The sequence below is a fragment of the Seriola dumerili genome, unplaced genomic scaffold (genome assembly GCF_002260705.1).
Source record: "Seriola dumerili isolate Sdu_G_001 unplaced genomic scaffold, Sdu_1.0 BDQW01006988.1, whole genome shotgun sequence".
In the NCBI taxonomy this organism is placed as follows: domain Eukaryota; kingdom Metazoa; phylum Chordata; class Actinopteri; order Carangiformes; family Carangidae; genus Seriola; species Seriola dumerili.
Window position 1 is genome coordinate 53,200 of NW_019181243.1, and position 22,179 is coordinate 75,378.

Genomic DNA, 22,179 nt, shown 5'->3' on the forward strand with positions numbered 1-22,179 from the left:
TATGGTAACGCATGAAACGAAATAATAATAATGTCATAGTAATGTATGGCATAAAAATGTCAAAAAACGTTATAGTATAGTATGGCATAAAAATGTCATAAAAACATAATCGTATATTAAGGCATAAAAGGTCATTAAAACGTCATAGTATGATAAGGAATAAAATGATGTAGTATAGTAAGGCATAAGAATGCCAAAAAATGTCATAGTATAGTATTGCATAAAAATGTCAAAAAACGTCATAGTATAGTATGGCATAAAATGTCAAAAAAAGATTATTGTATATTAAGGCATAAAAGGTCATAAATACATCATAGTATGGTAACGCATGAAACGAAATAGTATATTAAGGCATAAAATGTCAAAAAAATGTCAAAGTATAATATGACGTAAAACGTCAAAAAAACGTCATAGTATAGTATGACATAAAAGGTCATAAAAATGTCATATAGTTTGGCATAAAACGTCATCGCATAGTAGGGCATAAAAATGCCAAAAAACGTCATTTTATTGCATGTCATTAAAACGCTGCAAAACGTCATCAGCATAAAAATGCCATGGCATAATAAGGCATAAAAAAGTCATAGTATTCATATTGACATTGTCATGGGAGTTTTTGACAGAAATTAAACTCATTCATGTTTACTCCTGCTAGCAACCTGACTCCAAACAGTCCGAACGAGTTCACTCGAATATTGGTAGGGACAATTCTGTCCTCCCAAAATATTGGTAGGGACATATTTCTACCGTCCTTATGCAAACCTCATGTTTTAGTATGATTTGGCTTATACACACAATTTGATTAAGTTCTACTTCATGCTTGGGTGATTTCATTCAGCACAGTGGATGATTGTAATAGTTATACTTATAGCAAAAAGGATTTTAAAATGCATGAGGCTGAACCAGAGCCAGTCTAGCCTTTCCAGTGCGCTGCTCGCCTGGAGGACTATCAACCAGTTCTGTCAGTCTCTTTAATGGATACCGTGATGAGTGTGTGTTACAGATATGGGCTCACTGACTAATCACAATCAAGTTTCAACCCCAGAGGGTGGGGTATGTTGTGAAGTGGCCGATACAATATATGCACTGAAGACTTTGAAGGAATACAAATTAAGTATTATTATAAGTGTAGAAACTCTTGAGACGTGGCCAAAAACATGTCTTGTCATACATACATTGAAAGAATCAAGAATCACAATTAACAGTATTTTTTCTTTATCCAGTTTCTTTTAATCTCACAAAAACACATGAATCTTAAACATGAGCTCGCTCCTCTTTGCTTCTGTGCAGCTAACAATCTCACCAATTTTAAAAACAAGGGCAAAGAAAATAATTTATACATCCTTTTTTTTAATCATATCTACAAAAATAAAATCAAATACGAGGACTAAGGCTTTACAGAAAAAATTAACATATATAAAACAAGTGGGTCTGATTTCTCTATATTATATGAGTGAACACGATTTTTTTTTTTTTTTTTTTTAAAACAAAATAAAAAGACAATGAGATGAAAGTTAAAGATGTGTGTATGCATACAGTAGTTTGCACTGTGCAGGGAAGTTTTATTTGTGCAATATTACAAAAAAAGGGAAATCAGTTATAGCTTCTTTATAGCCGGTTAGGGCCAAACGCTGATGTCAATGTATGATATAAATGTAAAAAAGAAAAGAAAAAGGAAAAAGGAGATAATTGAAGATACAAAGAAACTGAGGTGTAGAGGTAGAAATTGGGGATGAAAATTCTGTAGTTAGAGGTGGGTGAAAAGAAAAGGAGATGCATGGATAGATTTTTAGAGAGAGATTGTAATTTTGATTCAACCAGCTCAGACCAAGTGATAATCCGATACTCCTAATTTCTTCTGTGAAACTATGGCCAAAAACTAATATTGCATGTAAAGACATGGAAGAATGTTAATATTTAGGAATATTTTTCTTCTTTTCATAGACAAAACTTCAGTTTCCTGGTCTGAGATGCTTGAAAAACAGCAGCCAAAATCTGACTACAAAAAAACAGTTCCCTTCAACACCTCTGAAAAGATATTTCACTTTGGTAGAACATTTTTACATTTTAGCACAAATTCTTCTGCGAGTTCATACAGGGTCAGCTGTGAAAATCAGCCATCCTGGCGATCAGTAGCACTGTTGTTTTTTTTTTTTGTTTTTCTGTTTACATCTGTACATATGTGAAAGTCAGACCTCTTGATGAACTCCTCCTCCTTAGGGTGTGCTGGCTAAAGAGTGAAAACCTTCCTCCAGGCAGTGAAACATCATTTTAGTAGCAGACTCAGTGGCTGATAGTGTGGTTCAGTTTGGTGGTGTAGTGTCAGGTCTGATGCTGGTAAAGAGGCCGGGTAACTAACTATAGCCCTCCCCAATTAGTATTTGAAACCAGCTCAAATAAAATTCAGTTCAGTTTGATTCTGCCCAGCTTGATTAGAGAGAGAAAGAAGCTATAAACAAATTAAAAAAAACAAACATTTTAACTGGTATGAGCCAGAACTTCTCATTAAGATGTTCTTTCCTTGTAGATGTTTAAATACATATTTTCTATCAAGTGTGTGTTTAGATCCATAGAGATGGACTTTGAAAAAAAAAAAAAGATCAGAGACAAACTTTGCTTAAGTGTCAGTTTTTGCTGGTTATACATGCCTCAACCAAGGCATAAACAAAACATTTCTCAACGTCAAGGACGATAAACGCCTACATATGATCCGAAAATAGTAAGAAGAATAGTTCGACATTTTGGGAAATACGCTAATTCGATTTCACGCCAAGAGTTAGACGAGGAGATCAATGCTGCTCTCATGTCTGTGTAATAAGTACAGAGCTGGAGTCAGCAGCATGTAAGCTTAGCTCTGCCTAAACACACGAAACAGAGGGATGAAACTTTGTCTGGCTCTTTTCAAAGTGACAAACTCCACCTGCCAGCACCTATAAAGCTGACTAATTAACAAATTTCATCTCGTTTGTCTAATCTATACAAACAAGATGTAACATATTATTTAGTGAGCTTTAGAGGCAGGCTGGCCGTTTCCTTTTGCTTCCATTGTTTACGTTCAGCTAAGCTAACCAGCTGCTGGCTGGAAGACTCTTGGCAGGAAAGCAGTTAAACTCATTTATCAAAATGTTGAGCTCTTTCTTTAAATGCATTTTTGCTTCATCAACTGTGAGGTGACCTTGATGTGAAATTTAATAATTTTTACAAAGCTTTTCTTATCTTTGAATAAATGTAAGTTGTTCAGTTCAGGGAGGTCTCACATTGCAAAGCTACTTGGTAAAGGGTCATGGCTTGAGGGTTATATATAAACACTGTATGGCATGACCACTGGATGGGAGAGGGGAGAAGATGCTGGTTCACAGTATTTCCTGTGGTTTTTCCACACACGATACACTGGAGAGGGCTAAAGGATGCACAGTCAAATCTTAAAGTGTAGACAGGCAATGTCAGCGGTATTATTTGGCAGCAATGTAATTGAGTAACAAACAGGTTTTCACTGAAAATTCAAGTTTCTATGTTTGAATCTGTCATTGTCTTGTTTCCTCACACTCGTTGCCCGTCTTAAAACAGCCCAAAAACATCCAAAATCTCCCAAATGTTTAACCTTAACAACTCTACATGTTCATAACAGCTGTGTGAATCCGCTGAGCTTGTTATTTGAATCGCTGAGATCCCTGTACGCCTCTGAAGCAGCGCTGAAAATAAAACCTGCCAGCATTTCAGTAGTAAACAGCGCAGTAGTGTTTCCAGAACTTAAAAAAAACAATCAATACCAAACATGTAATGATCAATACGTTGCATTGATGGATAGCCATCTTGTAGCTTAAAAAAAAGGCTTAAGGATATGACAGCATGCCTGCAACTGTTCCCATAGATAATAACTACCGTTTCTCCCACAGTGGGGGGACATGAACATCTGAGATGAATAATAAGGTTAAAGGATGCTTGTGTGTTTGTGATATTGGTTTCCTTACCCAGTGCAAATAACCTGAATTATATAGACACAGTCCTTCGGCCGTAGTGGCAGGTGAACTCAGTGTAAAGCAACCAGTGGAAGGGGGGAGGGGACCCCCAGAGGCCATCTTTGCTTAAGTGTCGGCCCCTAAATGAAGCCCAAGGCATGTCCAGTCCCTGATCTGTCCACTGTAGAAGATGTACATGACAGAGGGATGCATTGTGGGTAAAGTGCTGGGGTGATGGGTCCCTCGGATTTTTCCTTAAATTAACATTTCAACACTTTTCTGCTCCGTTCCTTCAACCAGCTCTTAAAAGCAAGACATACAAATCACTTTCCTTCACAAATATCCAACTTGGTCATTTTTCCAGCTCTTCCAACTTTTCCTTTTCTCTTCACTAGTCAACTTGTCTTCTGCCTTTTTGTTCCTTCATACTTTTGTCCTCACTTGCCCTGGACTCCTCCTCATGCTCTGGTAGAAGTCAGAGGTTGCGTTGACCTCAGAAATCCTGATGAGTCCGACCAGTTTCTTGGTATCCCAGGGAACCAGAAAAACAAAAACGGCTACAGTCCTTAGGCTCTGCTCCACTGGTCGGTGCATGCAGGGATGTGGGGCAAGGGGAGGCGGGGCTACAGTGCCCGAGTCTGACAATAGGTACATATGGATGTGTTCATATGCCATCAATCAAGACTGAATGACTGCAAGTAAATCCACTCCAGAGCAACATCAGAATCCAGTTGATTGAATCTTGGGTTCTGCTGGACTTCCTTCTTTACCTGGAGGGGTTCCAGGAAAAAAAAAAATTAGTATGCAAAACAATTAAAACTGCAATGTCAGCCATTATTGCAAATGAAAATTCAGTGCCCGCTCACCGTCTCCTGAGCCGCGATCCAGAGATGGCGTCCTGGAGACAGTTGCCGAGTGATTCTTTTGGTCGCCTGATTCCTGATTGACAGAGGGCTCTGTGAGGGTTTTCAAAAGCTTGTGATGAGCCTTCTCTATTTCCTGTAAAGGGATAAAGATGCAGAAGAGACGGATTTAAAAATTAGAGTAGGACATCAATAATAAATATGCTAACTTCATGGGTTAAAACACAACAGTATCCTGCTGCTTAGAAAAGGTTCTCCCAGTCAATCACTTTATTGATTGTTTTTGGGGACAATTGTCCTGAAACATAAGACGACCTCCAATTTTTTAAACCTAATTCCCAGAAAAACAATGAGGGGGATTCTCTGAGGGATGGATGGACACAAATAGATAATCACCTTCAGCTGGCGCAACTTGCTCATCAACCCCTCGATTGTGTTGAAAATCTCATCCACATTTTTGATCACGTGACTCTGGTGCCCAGCCTGTGATTGACCCGTTTCTTCTTCCTGTTCCGGTTGCATAGCCTCTGATTGGTTGGACTCTGAACCGCAGGCTGGCGTCTCCTCCGCAGGCTGCGTCTGCGGTGCCATCACTTCCTCCGGAGGCTGAGGGAAGTGGCTGGCGGTGGGGGTCGGAGGGTCGTTGAGATCATCGGTGACGCTCTCTCCCTGCTCTGTCGGCATTACCAAGTAGAAAGTGTTCCCTACAGCAGAGAGGTGATAAAAAACACAATGTGTATGGTGAGTGATTTCACAGAGAAAAGTAACAGCAACCCTACGATTATAGATTATAGATCATAGATCATAGATTATAGATTATAGTTTGTATACAGCTCTTGACTAAATTGGTCATCATTACCCTGCGTAGTGGCCTCGCCTCTCGGCTTGGATGATTGGTCTGGGGCGACATCATCAGTGATGCCATCAGGGACAGAAGAAGAAGAAGGACCCGCAACCACAGCTATGCACAGAGGACAGATGTGTGACAAAGAAAAGAGTGTGTGGAAGTGGAGTGAAAGAAGAGTGTGAGGGAGTGAGGGAAGAAGTTGATCGAGGAGCCAGTGTAGAATCAGTTTGTCATTGTGTTGTGCAGGGCAAGCACACGAAAGAAGAAGAGAGGATAAAGTGTGTAAGAAATAAAATAAATGAATCACAGAGTGCAGAGAAACATGCAAAGGAACGCCGCCATCAAAGGTTTGATCCATAAACAGACAGTCAGCTGAATTCACCATCAGTTCAAACAACACCACATACACTGGTGAGTTTATGCTTAATAACTGCAGTATCTTGAAAATGATGGTTTCAAATTTGAAATGATCTGAGAATTGAATGAACTCAGAGTGATCAGCCAACATGAGAAAGAGTTTAAGATAATATCTTGAAAATTTTTCTCAATCTGATCCGTTACCTTTCCTTATGACCTGAACGCTGGGCTGTTCAGTGTCTGAGGGCGGAACCTCCTCAGGTTCAGCCTCCAAGTCGTTGGTGCTGAAGTTGAGGATGGTCTCCAAAGACTCCGGCCGCTGTCTGTCAGAGAACGAGCTCCCCTCATTGGCCGTCTCGTTGGTGGGTGTGTCATCTGAATCGTGGCTCCATCCGTCCTCTTCCAGGTCTCGTGATATGAGCCGCCGAAGTGTTTCAACTGTAGAGGCGTGAAAACAACAAAAGAATGATGATTTTTAAATTTTGCAAGGATTAATGGCTGATTCCTCACAGGAGAAAAAAAGCCATTCATTTTAAGCTTTTTGGTTAAACATCCAGAAGTTTGTAGAGGTGATGCTGCAGTTTCTGCTCTTTTCTCACCATCTTGTAAAGCGGCTTCTGCCACCCCAACTGCTTGCCTTTCACCACAGATGAAAGCGCCTGATTGGTCCACAGGTGTGTTGTCAGAGAGCACAATGTCGTTGTTGGAGGAATGAGTCTCCATGGAATCTGACTGCTCTGTCATCGAGTTGTCTGGAAGGTTTAAAATAGTTGGAGAGTCTTTAAACGTGCAGTTAGGTGACGAACATTTACAGACAGTTTACATATTGAAGCTAAATAATTATAATGTGGTTACTACCTGCATCGACATTGCTGCCAGTTGATACTGGGGAAGCGCTGCGTATACTGGGGGAACTATAGAAAATGCACACAAACACAACACACACTAAGCAAAGTATCATCCAGTTTATGACTTCTTGAGATCCTTTAAATTTCTATGAGGATCACAGTAAATGTATAAAAAGAATATCCATCTAATAGAATAATGCACAGCCTGACCTGCAGGTAAAGGATTCCTAACACGTTCCTTAATTCATTATTCATGGACAGAAAATTTACTCACGGTAGTGGCATGGATCCATGATTGATCAGGGGTGATGAGCCATCCGCTGACGAGACAGTCTTCTCAAGTAAATCTTTCCAGCTGTTTAACCAAAATCCGGACAAAACATCTTTAAAAATGTACGGTAATGTGAAATGTATGTTCCTGCGGTAAATATGGACTCTATAAAAGAGCTTACGTGTTTTTTTCTGATGATGTTCCGGCCACCAGCTCGTAGATCTGCCTCTCTGTGGTGCTGATGACGTACAGGGCTTTATTGTCTATAGAGAAATTAGATCAGATACACAAAAAAGCAGAAGAGTGGTTAATGCCATGTCACGTATCACAATTATTCACATGGTTAAAAACCGCAATTTTACATTTTGCCTCTCTAAAAGACACTACAGCTGTACCTGTAGCTACTGAGCGGACCAGCAGTGAGTCCAGCTTCACCAGAGGGCTGAAGGAGGTCTTGCTGTCTCCGCTGCCTCCTCCGCCTCCACCCAGCCAGCGGGATGGATATCGCAGCTGCAGCCGGTCATCTGGGCCCCTCTGAAGGAGGACCAGGCAATCTGACAGCAGCAGCGCTTGGATCTCTGATGGAGGGATACAGAGACATGTGTTTAGACGGTATGAAACCACACTGATTAGCTAGTACGTGTCAGACAGAGACGGATACTGACCTATCTGCTTATCTTTGCTCACTTTCCAGGTGAGAGGACCTTCATGAATCATTCTCTTTGTGGTCAGGTCCAGACTCTGTGAGAAAGAAAAGTAAAACAAAACAAAATTGGATTAAAAAAAGAATAGTTGGCAGCCTTCATTACAATATGAACAAAAAAAAAACTGTCACCTTGAATTGAGGGGCAGCATCTAGTCTGCGTTGGTATTGGCTGAGACGTTGCCGATGTTCTGTTTCCCTGACGTCCTCGTTGACAGCCTGCAGTATCCCTCGGCAACAAGCCTGGGCCCGCTGGAGTGAGGGGAGGTCCGACGAACCAGCTGAAGGGAAAAAAAAAGAAGAATATGTCTTGAAAGTTGCGTCACAGAAAACTTAACAAACACGACCATCCAACACGAAGTAAACACTCCTCACCCTCTGTGTGTTTAATGATGTTGTCCAGCAGCAGAGGGTACTTGGTGAGTCTCTGCATCTCCGACACCAGCAGGTCTTTCAGCTGCAGCCTCCGACAGTGAGGACTCGCCTCACACTCCTGAGCAAAAGTCAAGCAGGTCAACATGTTGAAAACACGACTGTGGAACTATCAGGGCAAAGATAAACATACAACGAACACGCTTTAAGCCTTTTCCTTCACTTTTTTATGGTGGATCATCGACTCTCAAACAGATGGTGGCAAAAACTAAAACAAATCAAGTTGGGGAAAAAAAAGGCAGCTACAACACAACTAAGACTATTATTATTTATAACTAATAATTATAACAAATACTATTATAATGCTCATCTTGGTAAAACCAGAACATCCACAACAGAAATTACTGCTAAAAAACGTGCTGTCTGCATGAGGCTATAAAAGGCACATGGAGCATGCAAGCATAGGTTTTATGAAAGTTAAATATGTAACAGTAGGTGTGTGTGTGTGTGTGTGTGTGTGTGTACCTGGATGATGTGAGCGAAGCGAGGGTCTTTACGTTGTTTGTTCTTGATGAGCTCCAGAGCCTGAGACTGCTGACTGCACAGCTGGGACGCCTGTTCCTGAAACTCGTCTCCAGCTGCACCTTCAAACTAGAGACGCACACCACAGTTTACCTACTAAATACAGTGTACTGCACATAAACACATTGCCATAGAGATGAGAGGACGAAAATGGAGACAAACTGATGGCATTGATTATTAATCTCACCCTGGCCAGCATCACGTCCCCGATGTCCTGAACGATGGGAGTTTCTCTTCGTTTCTTCATTGCCTCACACAGACTTGCTGCAAAGACAGAGGCAACAAAAAATTGGGATTAAAATAACCTTAATCTCAATACCAAGTAATTATGTAATCTGCTAAAATTAACCTTAACTGGATGTTCAAACTGACATTAATCATAAATTCAGTTCATCCACTAATATGGCTAAAACACAAAGAAAATGAATGTTATGCTGCAAGACAAAGCTATTTCCTAGTCGAGTAGGATGGTAATGTGACACCATGTACCTCCTTGGCTGAAAATTAAGGCCCAGAACACATATTGACACAGTGGATCTGCAGGCTGAGGTTACACATAACAGTTACGACCCTTGCTTAGTATTTGCTTCACTTATTATTATTTACCTAGCAACATACAGCCCTGAAGACACGCTGACTGCAAGTACAACTCACTGTGCAAACAGAAACACTGGTAGAAGAAGCCACAAGCAGTGACACTTTTTTTTGTAATTGATGAACTGAGGCTGAGAGATTCTCATTTTTGATTCATTTCTGTACTGCACAGAAATTTAGACTCCCCCCCCCCCCCCCCCCCCCCCACACACACACACACACACACACACACACACACACACACCGTGGAGTTCGTAGACCTGGGGCAGGTTGGGGAAGATGCAGGCCAGCTCATCAGAGTTCAGCACAGACCTCATCTTCTGGAAAAAGACCTGGTCCAGGACCCGCAAGGTGCGCAGGTGGGACACCTCGGTGGTGAACAGCTCTGAAGAGGAGGATATACAGGTGAGCAAATGAAGAATGTAATCAGTTAACATATTGTTGAACACAGACAGACATTCTTAAATATTTTATTCATCACGATTGATCGTTTGTGAATTTAACTCGTACCATATATAACAGCCTGTCTGTCCACCTCCCTCGGGCTGAGTGAGGCGAGCAGCTGAGGAGGCACCGTGTCCTGCCAGTTCTGACCGTCACACACCTCCTCTTCCAGCGCCGCGGCGTCCGGTAGCAGGGCAAGGGGTGAGTCCACGCTCCTGTAAAATCACACACATGCATAAACGCACATGGGCAGATGGAGGGATGTACAGGCAGCAGAAGAAAAGAGATGCATATGGATGGAGTGACAAACAAAGAAACATGTCCAGGATGATTAAATATCTACCGACATCTTTAGATCTGGTTTTAAATGTGACACTTCTGTCTTGTGACTTTCAACTTCAAAGAGTTATGCATGTGGGAAAGAAGTCAAGCATTTTTATTTCTATTCTCTATCAGACAATTATTTACTGATTACTGATTATTTTACTACATCAATCATCTATGGGGCAACATGGAAACTCACCTGCGTCTAGACCGAGGGGTGTATGGGGGTGTAGGGTTCTCTAGAGACCTGAGTTTGAGAGAGAGTGGAGAGAGAGATGGCATGAGGTGAAAACCTACACTTCCAGGGGTAACGCTGGGGTGTTTATGTTGTCTGGGGTTTAAATCCTTCACTAAGGGGGTGAATCTTTTATTTAAAGGGATGCATTTTTAGTATCCTTAAGGTATCTGACGATCATCTCTGAGAAATTAGAAGAATCTGTGTGCAAATGTTAGCAACACTATCAGGAGGCAATAAAAGCTGTAGCTCGTGTAGTTCACAGAATCATTACCGCGCAGAGCTGCTGGACGCAGACGATGAGGCGCTGTGCTGCAGCAGCCTGAGGCCAGGCCCCTCCCTCTCCTCCCCGCAGTCCTCCATGTCCACATCACTACGAGAGCGGGGGACAGACTCCGTTCCTGAGGCAACACCCCGCCGACGCCCTTCTCCTTGAGCCTTCAACGACTCGCTGCGTGCCAGACGCACCGAGACCGTAGGGCTGCAAAAAGAAAGCATACACTTAGCATACACAGCAAACACTTTCAGCTGTACCACCCAGGTGCTGTTAACTGGTATTGAGTATATATTACAGGTGATAATGCAGTCGAAGAGAGGAGTACGTCAGAGCTACCTGTCCATGCTGTCTTCTCCCAGGCTGCTGGAGGAGAGCCTCTGGGCGTCGGCAGCGTCACCTCCCTCCTCTCCTGTCGTCTCCGTGTGATTCTCAAACTGCTGAATGATGTTCCTCACACTGCCAGGACGGACTGCACACACACAGACATCATTTAATAGTACACATACTTTCAGCAGAAAGGGCTAATGTGTATAAATTGAGGTGGAACACAAGCAATGTTCAAACTACTAGATTTCATGAAGAATAACTTAGTCAGGTATGTTTGATGAAAAGGAAAATATAGGAGTAAAAACAAAAGTGTGATGTACCTTCGTTGGGTGACAACGGGACATGGAATGCTACAAAACCAAAATGAACCAAAAAGAAACAATGAAATCAGAACAATAATAATAAAAATAACACAATGAAAACTCCATAAATCAATAAAGGAACCTGCAGTAACAATAAAAGGGCAAACAAAGGACAAAAAGAAATCAATGGTATATAATGAGTGAGAGCGTGTCATCATGTGAGCGTCTGTGTACTTGCGTGCTTCTAATGTGGTGTGACGGCGGACCAATACTGTCAGCTGATAAATGTGTTTGACAGATAAGACTCACATTTGCAGTTTAAATGCTAATAATAAAAACATGAGACCATTACTGTTTTAGAAAACTCACATTTCAGCATCTGTGCTGCTTTTTAGCGTCGAGACCATGATTATTCTTTACAGACAAATAAAAATATCTCTAAATTAAACCAGTAGCATGAGTCATCATTTTCTATTCATTTTCACATTTCCTTCCCCAGTTTTATGCCTGAATATAAGTGTGTGTGTGTGTGTTTGTATTTACTGGACTGCGATGTGGTTCGGGGTTTGCCGATGTACTTCAGGATGGGATTTCTCTTTTTATCCTCTCCATCTTTCTCTTTCTTGGTACCACTCAGCTGCGGAGACAGGAACCATAAAAGTCGTGTCATGTAATCAATGCATATACCTGATTCTTCTTTACCCTTCATTTCTTTTCATCTTCATTACGAGCTGCAACATTTCATTTTTGTTTACCCAAACCTGCTGCTCAAGAGTTACGTTTAAATGGCATGAAGAAAAGGTTTTAGAGTTTTGGTTACCATCTCTATGTAAAAACACACAGATCATTGCAGCTACAAACATTTACTAAAAATTGATTTGTTGAAGTGCAGTTTCAAAATAACAGTAGACATCATTATTTAGATAATCACTTGTCAGATCACTCCCAGAGGAAAAACAGAGGTTGCCAGTCTTACCTTTTTCGTCTTTAAGAAAGCAAGCCACTTCTCCTTCTCTGTACTCAGACCAGGGAAGACCTTGGAGTCTCTTATTTTGATACCAGAATGACGCAGGTATAGGAGGACCGCTGATGCCAGAGGAGAACTGTGGTAAGACGAGCGAAGGGGTGGAGACGGAGAGAAGCAGACGGAACAAATATGGTGGTGGAGTGGGGGATGTGAGGAGAAGAGAATCACCGGGGGAAAGGTGGGAAACAAACAAAGGGAAGATGTGAAGAATAAGTAAACAAATCACCAAGATGGGTGTTGCTGTTAAATTGCATTTCACTCCAAAAGACAAGACCGATATTTTCTTTTTACCTTCTGTCCTCTTCGTGCTTTGATCTGGAGTGGGGACAGAGAGGGAGACATAAAAAGGCTGTTAACTCCCTCCACAACAGATAGCAGGCGTTCAAATAGATATCCGAGAGACTTCTTTGAGATAAATCCAGTTCATTAAGGTGCAAACACCGGTCTAAGAAAGTGAATGTAGTGCCACAATCATGTGACGGGAAGCCGGCTGTGTGTGTATAAAGTCAAAGGAGTGAATGTCATGTGGTTTACAGGATTTGCGGCTTTGGTAATGACCTTTGTTATTATAGCCTGGGTGAGCTACGTCTGTCACTTTGTAATAACAATTTTATTGGGCCCCTAACAACAGCTCCTGTTGCTCAGCAGGAAAACAACCTGATCTTCTCTATTTTGTCGTTATTTAGATAAAGACCACCATAGCCTGAGAATGAACCCTTGCCCTCACCATGAACCGAATTTCTTGGGATTTTTACAATTTTACAGTTGCAGTCTGCAACAGGAAAACAACCTGATGAAACAGCAGAATCAGTACTCACAATATCTCCCAGAGGGCAGTGACCTGTCTGTCCACCACCTGTCTCTCTTTCACTGGGTCTCCATCAAGGTGCTGCAGATCTCCTTCTCCAAACAGAGAGCCGAGACCCATCATCTGCTTGTTCCTGTGAAACACAGAAAGACACACTGAACAGGTTAATGTGAGCTCAAGGAAAACTTAAATGGGAGACAACAATAAGATACTTTAACTGAATACCTCCCACAGTTAATGATCATCAATGTTATCACTGTTACACAGAAGAATATGTGAATGTGTGTACCTGTAGTCCTGTATCTGGTCCTGAATGTCCGGCAGGACCTGCTGCTGCAGCTCAGACAGGGGTCCTCTGATGTCCTCCTGGGCGTGTAACCGACTCTCTGATGGAGAGGACATGGACCGACAACATTTAGTCAGTGGATACAAACCCTCTCAAACAAACAGAACATCAACAGTGCTGCCACCTGGCCACGTTTTAGAATAAATCATCAACAAAATGTCTTATCACAGCTCAAAATTTCAGTTGACAGATTTTCAGTCTCACGTGAACAAAACTATAATACACATGTAATAACTCAACTAGCAATTAGACTTCTTACCGATATCTGTGAGATACTCCTCTCGTACTTTGATTTTCAAGGGCTGTAAGAAAAATAATTACATTTTTTTTTCACGTTTCAGATACTGAGAATGTGATTTGTTACTGCATGTCCCTACAGGATATATGGTAATAGTGGTATCTGAGATAAGTCATATTACTTTAACTAAGGATTAGAAGAAAGTTTTTCCTTTAGTTTCTGCAAAAAATTTAAAAGTATCAATGTGACTGCAGTGATTAAACAAATCTGTAGCCAATAATGGAATATAAGAGATAGAAGAATGTTAAAATAAAATTATTAAGTCATATTGGTACATACAGCATCTGGGTCCAGGTAATGGGAGCAGATCTGAGGTGCAAGTGCGCGGGCATCTTTAGGACTGGAGCCCAGGTAGGCCTCCACCGAGAGGTAAAACAGCTATTGTAGACACACACACAACCATGAATATGAGAGAGCAAACCAGGATAAACACATTGTATTGTTTAAACTCAGTGCTTGTGTTCAGAAAAGCTTTAATGATACAAAAAGATAAAGATATAGATAAGATTTTTGAGTATCTGCATTTACTATAGATGACGATGTTATCCAAAAAAATCTTTGTTTGATTACATGTGTTTAAATCTAGCACAGACTATAAGTTAGACTGACCAGAGGGTTGGGGTCCAGAAGCTGAGTGAAGACATATCTCATGAAAACTGTCATGTGTGCTGGTCGTGATTTCAGCAACTCAATGTCCTGGAATGGACCATCCATCTGAGATTACGACAGAGGAAAAGAGGAAAATGTGAATAATTGTACAGATGGAGGAAACAGCAAAATGTAGAAAGCGAAGAGAAATACAAAGAAAAACAGCTGAGAATCACAGACATGAGAGGCGCTAAATGTCCTTCTCACCTCATTAAATGCATAGCCGTCATCTTCTTCATCTTCTTCCTCAGGGCCAATGATCTGGGCCTTTCCGCCCTTTGAACACAGACGCACACACACGCAGATTTCAAGAAATGTAAAGCACTCTGTCGCACACTAGAGGACGCTGACAGCAGGTCCAAGCATATCTGCTATTTTCACTCGTATGCTGTGCATGCAGTGATCGGTGCAAAGGAATTGGATGATGTAAAATATGAATTGAGGGTTGTGGTGATAAATGATCTTTTCATTCTCGACGCTTCGTCTCATACGTCTTAAGAACACTTTGCAAGTCACTTTGGTGCATGGCAGGAATGGAGAGGAGCAGGTGAAGAGGAGAGAACAGAGCTGCTTCTCTGAACAGGCAAAGTGATACGCCATAAATATGTAGCTGGTGCTGCAGGCTTTGTCTGTGCATATACTAAAAATACACTGAAGATTTAGTCGACATAATATTTGCAGTTACTGAATCCTGTACCACAAGAAAATCTGAACAGTTGAAGTACAAAAATTAAAAATAAATACAAGTACTTTGCAGATTTCCTTGTGGTTCAACTAAGGTTGAATTCAATTAGATTTGGTAACGTTCACATTACAATAATCTCTTTCAGTGTGTTTGTGTGTCACTCACTCACTCTCTCTTCCTCCCTCTCAGAAATACACTGTACATATTACTGTATGTATTTATACCAGTGTGAATACGTCCAAAGACTCATAACCTGTTTTGTCAGGAAACAGTTTTTGTCACCTTGACCGAGGAGACAAAAAGTCACTATCAGACTCTGAATAACTGCTTTGACTGTTAGTGAACGAGGGGGTTCTGTGTGTTCAGTATAACCTCGACATAAACGTCTATCTTAAAGTGAATGCGAGTGCGTGTGTCCATCTCACCGAATCGGAGAGGGTGTGTGTATCGGAGCTCTGCCGTCGGTGTAGGGGGGTCCTGAAGGAGGATGAGGGGGAGGAGTGGGGACTCTCAAAGGCCTGGGGAGGAGGAGGAGGAGCAGGAGGAGGAGGAGGAGGAAGGGGGACGAGGGGGCACGGGATGAGTGGGACCATCACATACACAAACACACGACATACACAATCTCACCGGTTTTTGAAAAAAAGAAGATGTGCAGGCCTACCTCCATGTCCCCTTCGCTTGAGTCCACTGATAGTCGACCTGATAAAGCACAGGGCAGTTTTAAACCCCTTATACTATGACGAACGGTTAAAGGTTTAGTGTACATGGCCTTAGAGGTAAGTAACCATTGACCTTGGACGGATTTAAAGAAAAAAGGGGCAGATTATTTAGGGTAGTTAAGTGTGATATTGAAGTGTTGTTTTCAAATCACAACTTGTACTAGTATATGATATGTAATATGACTTATGAGATCTGCCTTCATTCTACAAACTTCTGTGTAATTTTGGCTGATCTGCTGACTAGTTAAACCAGGAGCTACAGTATGCCTTTGTTGTACTGAGAATTAAATAGAAAAAATAAGGAGATACAAACCTTCTCCAGCTATGACGTAGCTTGTGATAGATTCTGATCGCGTTCCCTCCTGGACAAGAAGCATCAGTATTTTCAGTAAAAGAAAAACAAAAGGTTAAATACACAGTGAGGACATCAGTGAGTGTTGAGCATCAGTAAATGAGCAAAACAGCCACGCCTTCCTCACCAGATCTTGCTGAATCTTGACCCTGACTTGGTGAGCTCTCCTCTTCGCGCTTTCTATCCGCTCCTCCAGTGACGGCGACGGGTTCCTCAACCGCTCCTCCATCAAGTCCTGTAAATTAGCCAGGTCTGGTTATCAGCAGCAGATTTTAGCTACAAGACATCATCGTCACTAATTACACAGGCAGTATGACACAACAAGGTGGTCAGGTAGAACACCACAGTATATAACATGTCAGATATTATGGATCTTTACATGGACGTTTTCTATTTTATTTGCATCTACGGAAAGATCAGGAAGTGGTCTGCTGTGTACAGTTTCATTTCCAAGAACTTATCTAAATACTGGAACAGCTCATTTGTTTATATACGAGTGTATCACCTGCAGTTCAGCTTCTTCCTGCTCCAGCATTTTCCTGAGTATCTGAGTGGCATGTTTTTGTACTTCTGGGTCCTAAAAGACATGTTAACAACAGAAACTGTAAATTATTTTGATGATGTACACTTGAACAAGTACTATATATATTATACAATTTCACTCACCTGTAGTGGTTTAGGTCCAGTGATTCTTTGGGAAGGGTTGCTGCTCAGTCCAGAGGGCAAGGGTGGAGGAGGAGGGGGTGGAGCTTCCCCACCCAGAGACGTTCTTTGATTGGGTGTGAGGTCAGTGGGGAGGGGCTCTAAGGGCAAGGAAGCAGCTGATGGGGGAGGTCCTTGTAGTGTCAGAGCTACATATGTTCCAGCTATCAATCAATAAAAAAGGGCATGATATGATGTTATCAGGAAGACAGACATAGCAAGCACATTAAATATAAAGAGACACTTCAATTCACCAACTACACTTATTTAAAACTCACATTTGATGAGCTTCACCACCTCCTGATGGGACATGGAGGACACCAGCGAGCCGTTCACCTGAGAGAGAAAGGTAGATGGGAAAAAGAAGAGATTCAGCAACATGGAAAACAGGGAGAAACCAACAACTCTCAGATTCAGTCTCTTCAACGTAAAGTAATAAAACCTTTATGATCCGGTCCCCCTCTTGGACCCCGGCCTTGACTGCTGCACCACCTGTAAGGATGAATGTAGGCATAGAGTGAAACTGTATGACTATCCATGTCATTGAGGTCATATATTTGAAAAACAATGTCCAAAATAAGATGCTATTGAAGTGTGTAATTTGACAGTGGACCTTCAAATCAATAAAATGTGTAGTCGTGTGAACTGGGAGAAAATTATACTTATTTTTCTTCAGTTTTGCTGAGGTTGGGTTTGATTCTTTTTCAGTGGGAATAGACTTTAACTTTCTAAATGTATGGACACTGTATCAAAACACAAACTGTCAATTTAAATGTATAAAATGAATAAAGCAGGAAAAACAATTTTACACTGCTTTAGACAGTATCTGTGTAAAAAAAAAACAGGGTAAAAACAGTGCATGTGTCTCACCTGGTCGGACATTCTGCACTAGCTTGACTCTCTCTCCACACACTGTGAAGCCGAAACCGAGCTGGTCCTTCTGCACGACCACACATCTCTGCACAAGACCAGGACCTGGGAGAGGATGACAGGAGAATAATGAGGATGTTTGGGGAATATTAAAGGACTTAAATTGTACTGCAATCCTACATCAGTCCTGCAATCACCTGTGCTCTCAGCGGGGATATCGGCCGTTGGCTCCCTCTGCTGGGCGGCAGAGGATTTGCGATCCGAGTCCCCGATGGTCAGACTGCTGAGCCTGGGTTTGAGGGATATGAGAGAGACACTTAGCCTGAAAAAATATCAAACATCTAATGTGAAACAATGAACAGAGGGAGGATCACTGAGAGAGAGAGATAGATAAAAAGTGATGGAACAGGCCAGAGTGAAAGAAGGGAAGCTTACGATGGGAAAAAGACCAATGATAGAGGAGAGAGAGGGGGGCTCAGGAGAAGATTCAAGGGAAGTGCGGGGTCAGAAGTGGGTTAGAAAGAGCAAGAGGATGAGTATATCATAACAAATAGGAAGCAACAAGAAAGCAGTCGACAGGAAAACTCACCAAGCAGCAAAAGGGCTGAAAGCGAAGCATGACGGAAAAGAGGGAAAAAACAGATAGAGAGGATAAAGGGAAAGAGAAAAAAGAGAGAGGAAACTCAGAATGAAGCCCAGTCCTGATACAAAAGGGCAAAGAGAAACTGACCAAAAGGAAATAGCCTGAAGTTCAAACGATCCCCACGCCCTTTATACTCTTACAGATTGTAAACACTGAGCGCAGCCATGACTTCCAAGAATATATTTATCTAAGGGCGAATGGCACAGAAGAAACACTTAAGTGTTTACAAAGTGTAAACACTTAAGTGATTTTGTATTATTCCAGAGGTCGAGTGACTGTTGGGCTTTAAGGAAAAAAAAAAAATCACCCAAAAACACAATGAAACTTCTTTTAAATCTGACTCAGAGTGTAATTAATCCATCCAGATTGACTTGTTGTGATTTACTAAAATCCAGAGATAATTAGCTCCAGTACCTGCACAACCAATTCATGCTACAATGATTTGTCAACTAATGGAAAAGTACATTGATAGACAACAACAGATGGTTGAGTAATCTCTTTAGTCATTTGTCAAATAAAAATGTGGATCTTTTCCTGGTTGTTGAATGTGAGGATTTGCTCCTCATATTCAGTTCTTTTGGGGTTTGGACTTTCTGGCCTCAAAAAAAAACAAGCAATTAGAAGACTCAACCTTAGATTCTGGAAAACTAAGATTAATCAAAAAAATAATTAAAAGATGAAATGATCCTGAAAATGATTAGATGTAACTCTATACCCATCTAAATGGATGGATATACTCTGAGTAAATGGTAAATGTGGTTTGACTGTGTTTTTTGCTTCAGAATACAGCTGAGCTTTCCCGGGTAGGTGCACTCAACACTTTATATATAATACAAGAAACTAGCAATGCACCAAATCCAATCCGTCAGTATCAATATCAATGGCAATATTGATCCGATAAAGTGGATAAGGTAACAATCATAATTGAACATATACATATGAACTGGCGCTACAACACATTGTGAGCACATGAAATGCATTTTATATGTATACGAAATTGTTTCTCACGCAAGCGCATGAGAGACAACTGTGCCTGCACATCAAGTCAAAGTGCCCTGAAATAACAAGAGCAGCCACTGAGAAACTTCCTGCCACAGCTGTACAATCTGTAGGTGTCAAACCACCCCCTCCACCCCCAAAAAAAACCTTGACACAAGCTCTTACTGGACAGCTGTCCTACCTGAACAGGTGTGCGTTTTTCTTATTGGCTGCCCTGCTGTCACATGACACACAAAGACAGTGGTGGGCACGTGCACAAGAACATACACACGGAAAGAGTTGACAGCAGGAGAAACAGGAAAGACATATGATCAAAACAAAGAGGCATCAGACAAACGATCACAGAAGCACAGTGTAGGGTTATGTGGTCAATATGGTGATGAACAACACTAACAAACAGGATGAACTACAGTACGTCAAGTGTTTTAGCCGAGGTAGAAGCTAGACACAACAGGTGAAGAGTCACAACATGACATTCAGGCAACAGACAGACACTGAAACCTACTGAATGAAATATCTACATGATTGCGAAATCTTTTGCATACAGCATTTTGCCCTCCCTTTGCTTGTTTTTTTTTTTTTTTTTTTTTTTAAATCACCTCCCAGTAAACAGCCTGTCTAACTCGTTTTTAACTGGCCAGACTGGGAAGTGAAATAAAGACATATCTATTGGCTAATCTGGAAGCCCTACATTTTTGAGCAAGCCTTTGAGGTGTACCACAGAAACAGAGACTGTCTGGGTGTATGGGCTTGTGTGGCTCCTACCTGTCCAGTGTAGAGGTGGGTTGGCGAAGACTCATGTCTGCAGCCTTGTGACAACTCCTCTGCTTCCTGGTGCGGGATCAACGCTGTCACTGGGCCTCTTTTATCATCATCCCTATCACCATCGTCATCTCGTTCCTCCTCAGTTCTTAGTCCACACAATGGGGCTGTCTGTTGTGCTTCGATCAGATCTTCTAGCTACTTGGAAGCTGGTTCAGATCAGACAGAGCGCTCCTCATGTTCCCATCCACCCATGAGGTTCCAGTTAGGTGTCAGTAGGATTATAAAAGAAAGTGCTGCTAAAACTAACATTCAAAACTGACTATCTCCTCAGTACCCAGGTTGCATTAGTGGTTCAAAATAAATACTAAAACAAAGGAAGTTAGTGGTTTGGTGCAGTGGTTCAGTCGTAGTGGAAAATGGATAAAGGATAGCCTGCTTCCTCACAGGTCATCAATCATGAATGAATGACTGATGCGTCTCGCTGTGCTGCAGGAGAACAACAACAGCCATGCGTTTTAGTGTCTGTGTAAAGCTAATTCATTGAAGATAAACTCAAAGTAACAGAGATTATTTGATGACAACTTGCAATGAAATACTACCTTGTTTACATGTGTGGCTTCAACAGCTGTGCCAACCTAACTAATCCCATACAAGCTAAGCACTACCTTAATGTCGTCCGTTTCTCAGTCATATGCTTGCATAGATTATTTTAAATCTAACATGGATGTTCAAAGTGATTTTCATAGAGATATTGTCCGTATTGGTGTGGCTAGTTAATGCAAAGTAGTCCACACACAAATAAGGCGTACCTCAGCTTGATAAGTAAAAAAAAAAAAGAAAAGACTACTCCAACATGCTCCCAGGCTAACTGTAACTGGCATTAATTTACATGCTATCACACTGTAAACAACAACCAACCCAGACGCTAACGTTGGCTTTGCATTGCTCCCTAACGAACTAGCTAGCTAATTAGCAGGTTACCCGGCATTAGCTAGTTCTGTCGGCTGTTGAGTTTATAAAAATGGAAGCACAGTGCAGGGTGAAAGCTAAATGTGCTTCTCTATTTGAGTTGTGACTTATCTAATAAAATGACTAGGGAATGATAACGACCATCTGAAGCGGCCTGCTGTGTCCATCTAGCGTTAGCTTGCTGAAGTTAGCTCTACGAACAGGCCGATTTCAATCCGCGGCATGACGTTGGTGCTCAAGCCGACCGAAAGCGCAGCGTATTCGGCTTTCAGCTGTGCCAGCGAGTCGGTTCTTCCCAGCTAGCTAGATAACCAGATAGATGTGCAAGACGAAAGGCCAGTATAACTTAAACTGCATGCGAATAGATGGAGATTAAAGTGGTTGAGATGATGGAAGTCCGTGCAAATTCCAGCTCGATATATCCCAGTTTTCGTGCAAATTCAGACACTAAAGCTGCATGTTAGCCAGCTAGCTAGAAGGCAATACGATTCCAGTAGAGCTCCACCTCAGGGTCTTCTTTCCAAAACAAGTCACAGAATTTGGATTTGCTTCTCTCTCTCGTGGTCCGCCAGAAGACTCGAAATTTAATCACAATCTTCGTTGCATATTTTTATTGCCTTTTTGGCCCCGGTTCTCATAATAATGATCTCTGCTGTGTTGTTATTCCTGCTGTCTTGACTGGCTGCTGATCCACCACCATGTCCTCAAAAGATCATACGGGAAACACGACGCAACACCGCCCTCGTCTGGCTGGACTGCGGTATTGCAGGTAGTTCGCCCCACCGCAGTATCGATGCTATTGGCCTCCAGGGATCCATGCAGGCAACCGTAAACTGGAAAGTAAAATGACTTGTGCTAAAACTATACACGATATACAAAATGCAACAACACAAGTAAAAGGTAACGTTGTAAAATTCTATCTAAAAGAGAAAGACTTGAGCTTTTAAGGGAAGCTTTCCAACTTTGTTTCAGTCTTTGTTTTTAAATACCAAATATGGCAGAGATCATTAAGAAATAAATGTCCTTTTAAACCTTGTTTGTTT

General features: G+C 41.6%; 1 protein-coding gene across 4 annotated transcripts; it reads right to left on the reverse strand.

Annotated features, from left to right (window-relative positions):
- Nucleotides 1–1,215: 1,215 nt before the first annotated feature.
- On the reverse strand, nt 1,216–20,730 carry arhgef11 (Rho guanine nucleotide exchange factor 11). 4 transcript variants are annotated; one of them, XM_022769892.1, is made up of 41 exons: nt 20,168–20,730; nt 17,958–18,049; nt 17,761–17,865; nt 17,333–17,382; nt 17,169–17,226; nt 16,855–17,054; nt 16,694–16,765; nt 16,316–16,423; nt 16,150–16,198; nt 15,779–15,816; nt 15,543–15,635; nt 14,640–14,708; nt 14,394–14,498; nt 14,064–14,162; nt 13,746–13,788; nt 13,430–13,526; nt 13,151–13,273; nt 12,624–12,647; nt 12,282–12,408; nt 11,849–11,942; nt 11,324–11,353; nt 11,013–11,145; nt 10,674–10,880; nt 10,364–10,411; nt 9,907–10,055; nt 9,641–9,781; nt 8,990–9,066; nt 8,746–8,871; nt 8,224–8,341; nt 7,981–8,129; nt 7,811–7,886; nt 7,541–7,723; nt 7,327–7,408; nt 7,149–7,229; nt 6,885–6,940; nt 6,626–6,778; nt 6,231–6,464; nt 5,682–5,783; nt 5,219–5,526; nt 4,826–4,958; nt 1,216–4,729 (listed from the first exon to the last, which is right to left on the reverse strand). In XM_022769892.1, exons 1-41 carry the CDS (start codon nt 20,200–20,202, stop codon nt 4,680–4,682), a joined length of 4,317 nt encoding a protein of 1,438 aa, XP_022625613.1. In that variant the 5' UTR covers nt 20,203–20,730; the 3' UTR covers nt 1,216–4,679. The 4 variants fall into 4 exon arrangements, with proteins under 4 accessions (XP_022625613.1, XP_022625615.1, XP_022625614.1 ...); XM_022769894.1 differs by lacking the exon at nt 15,543–15,635; XM_022769893.1 differs by lacking the exon at nt 11,324–11,353.
- Between the last annotated feature and the right edge of the window lie 1,449 nt (nt 20,731–22,179).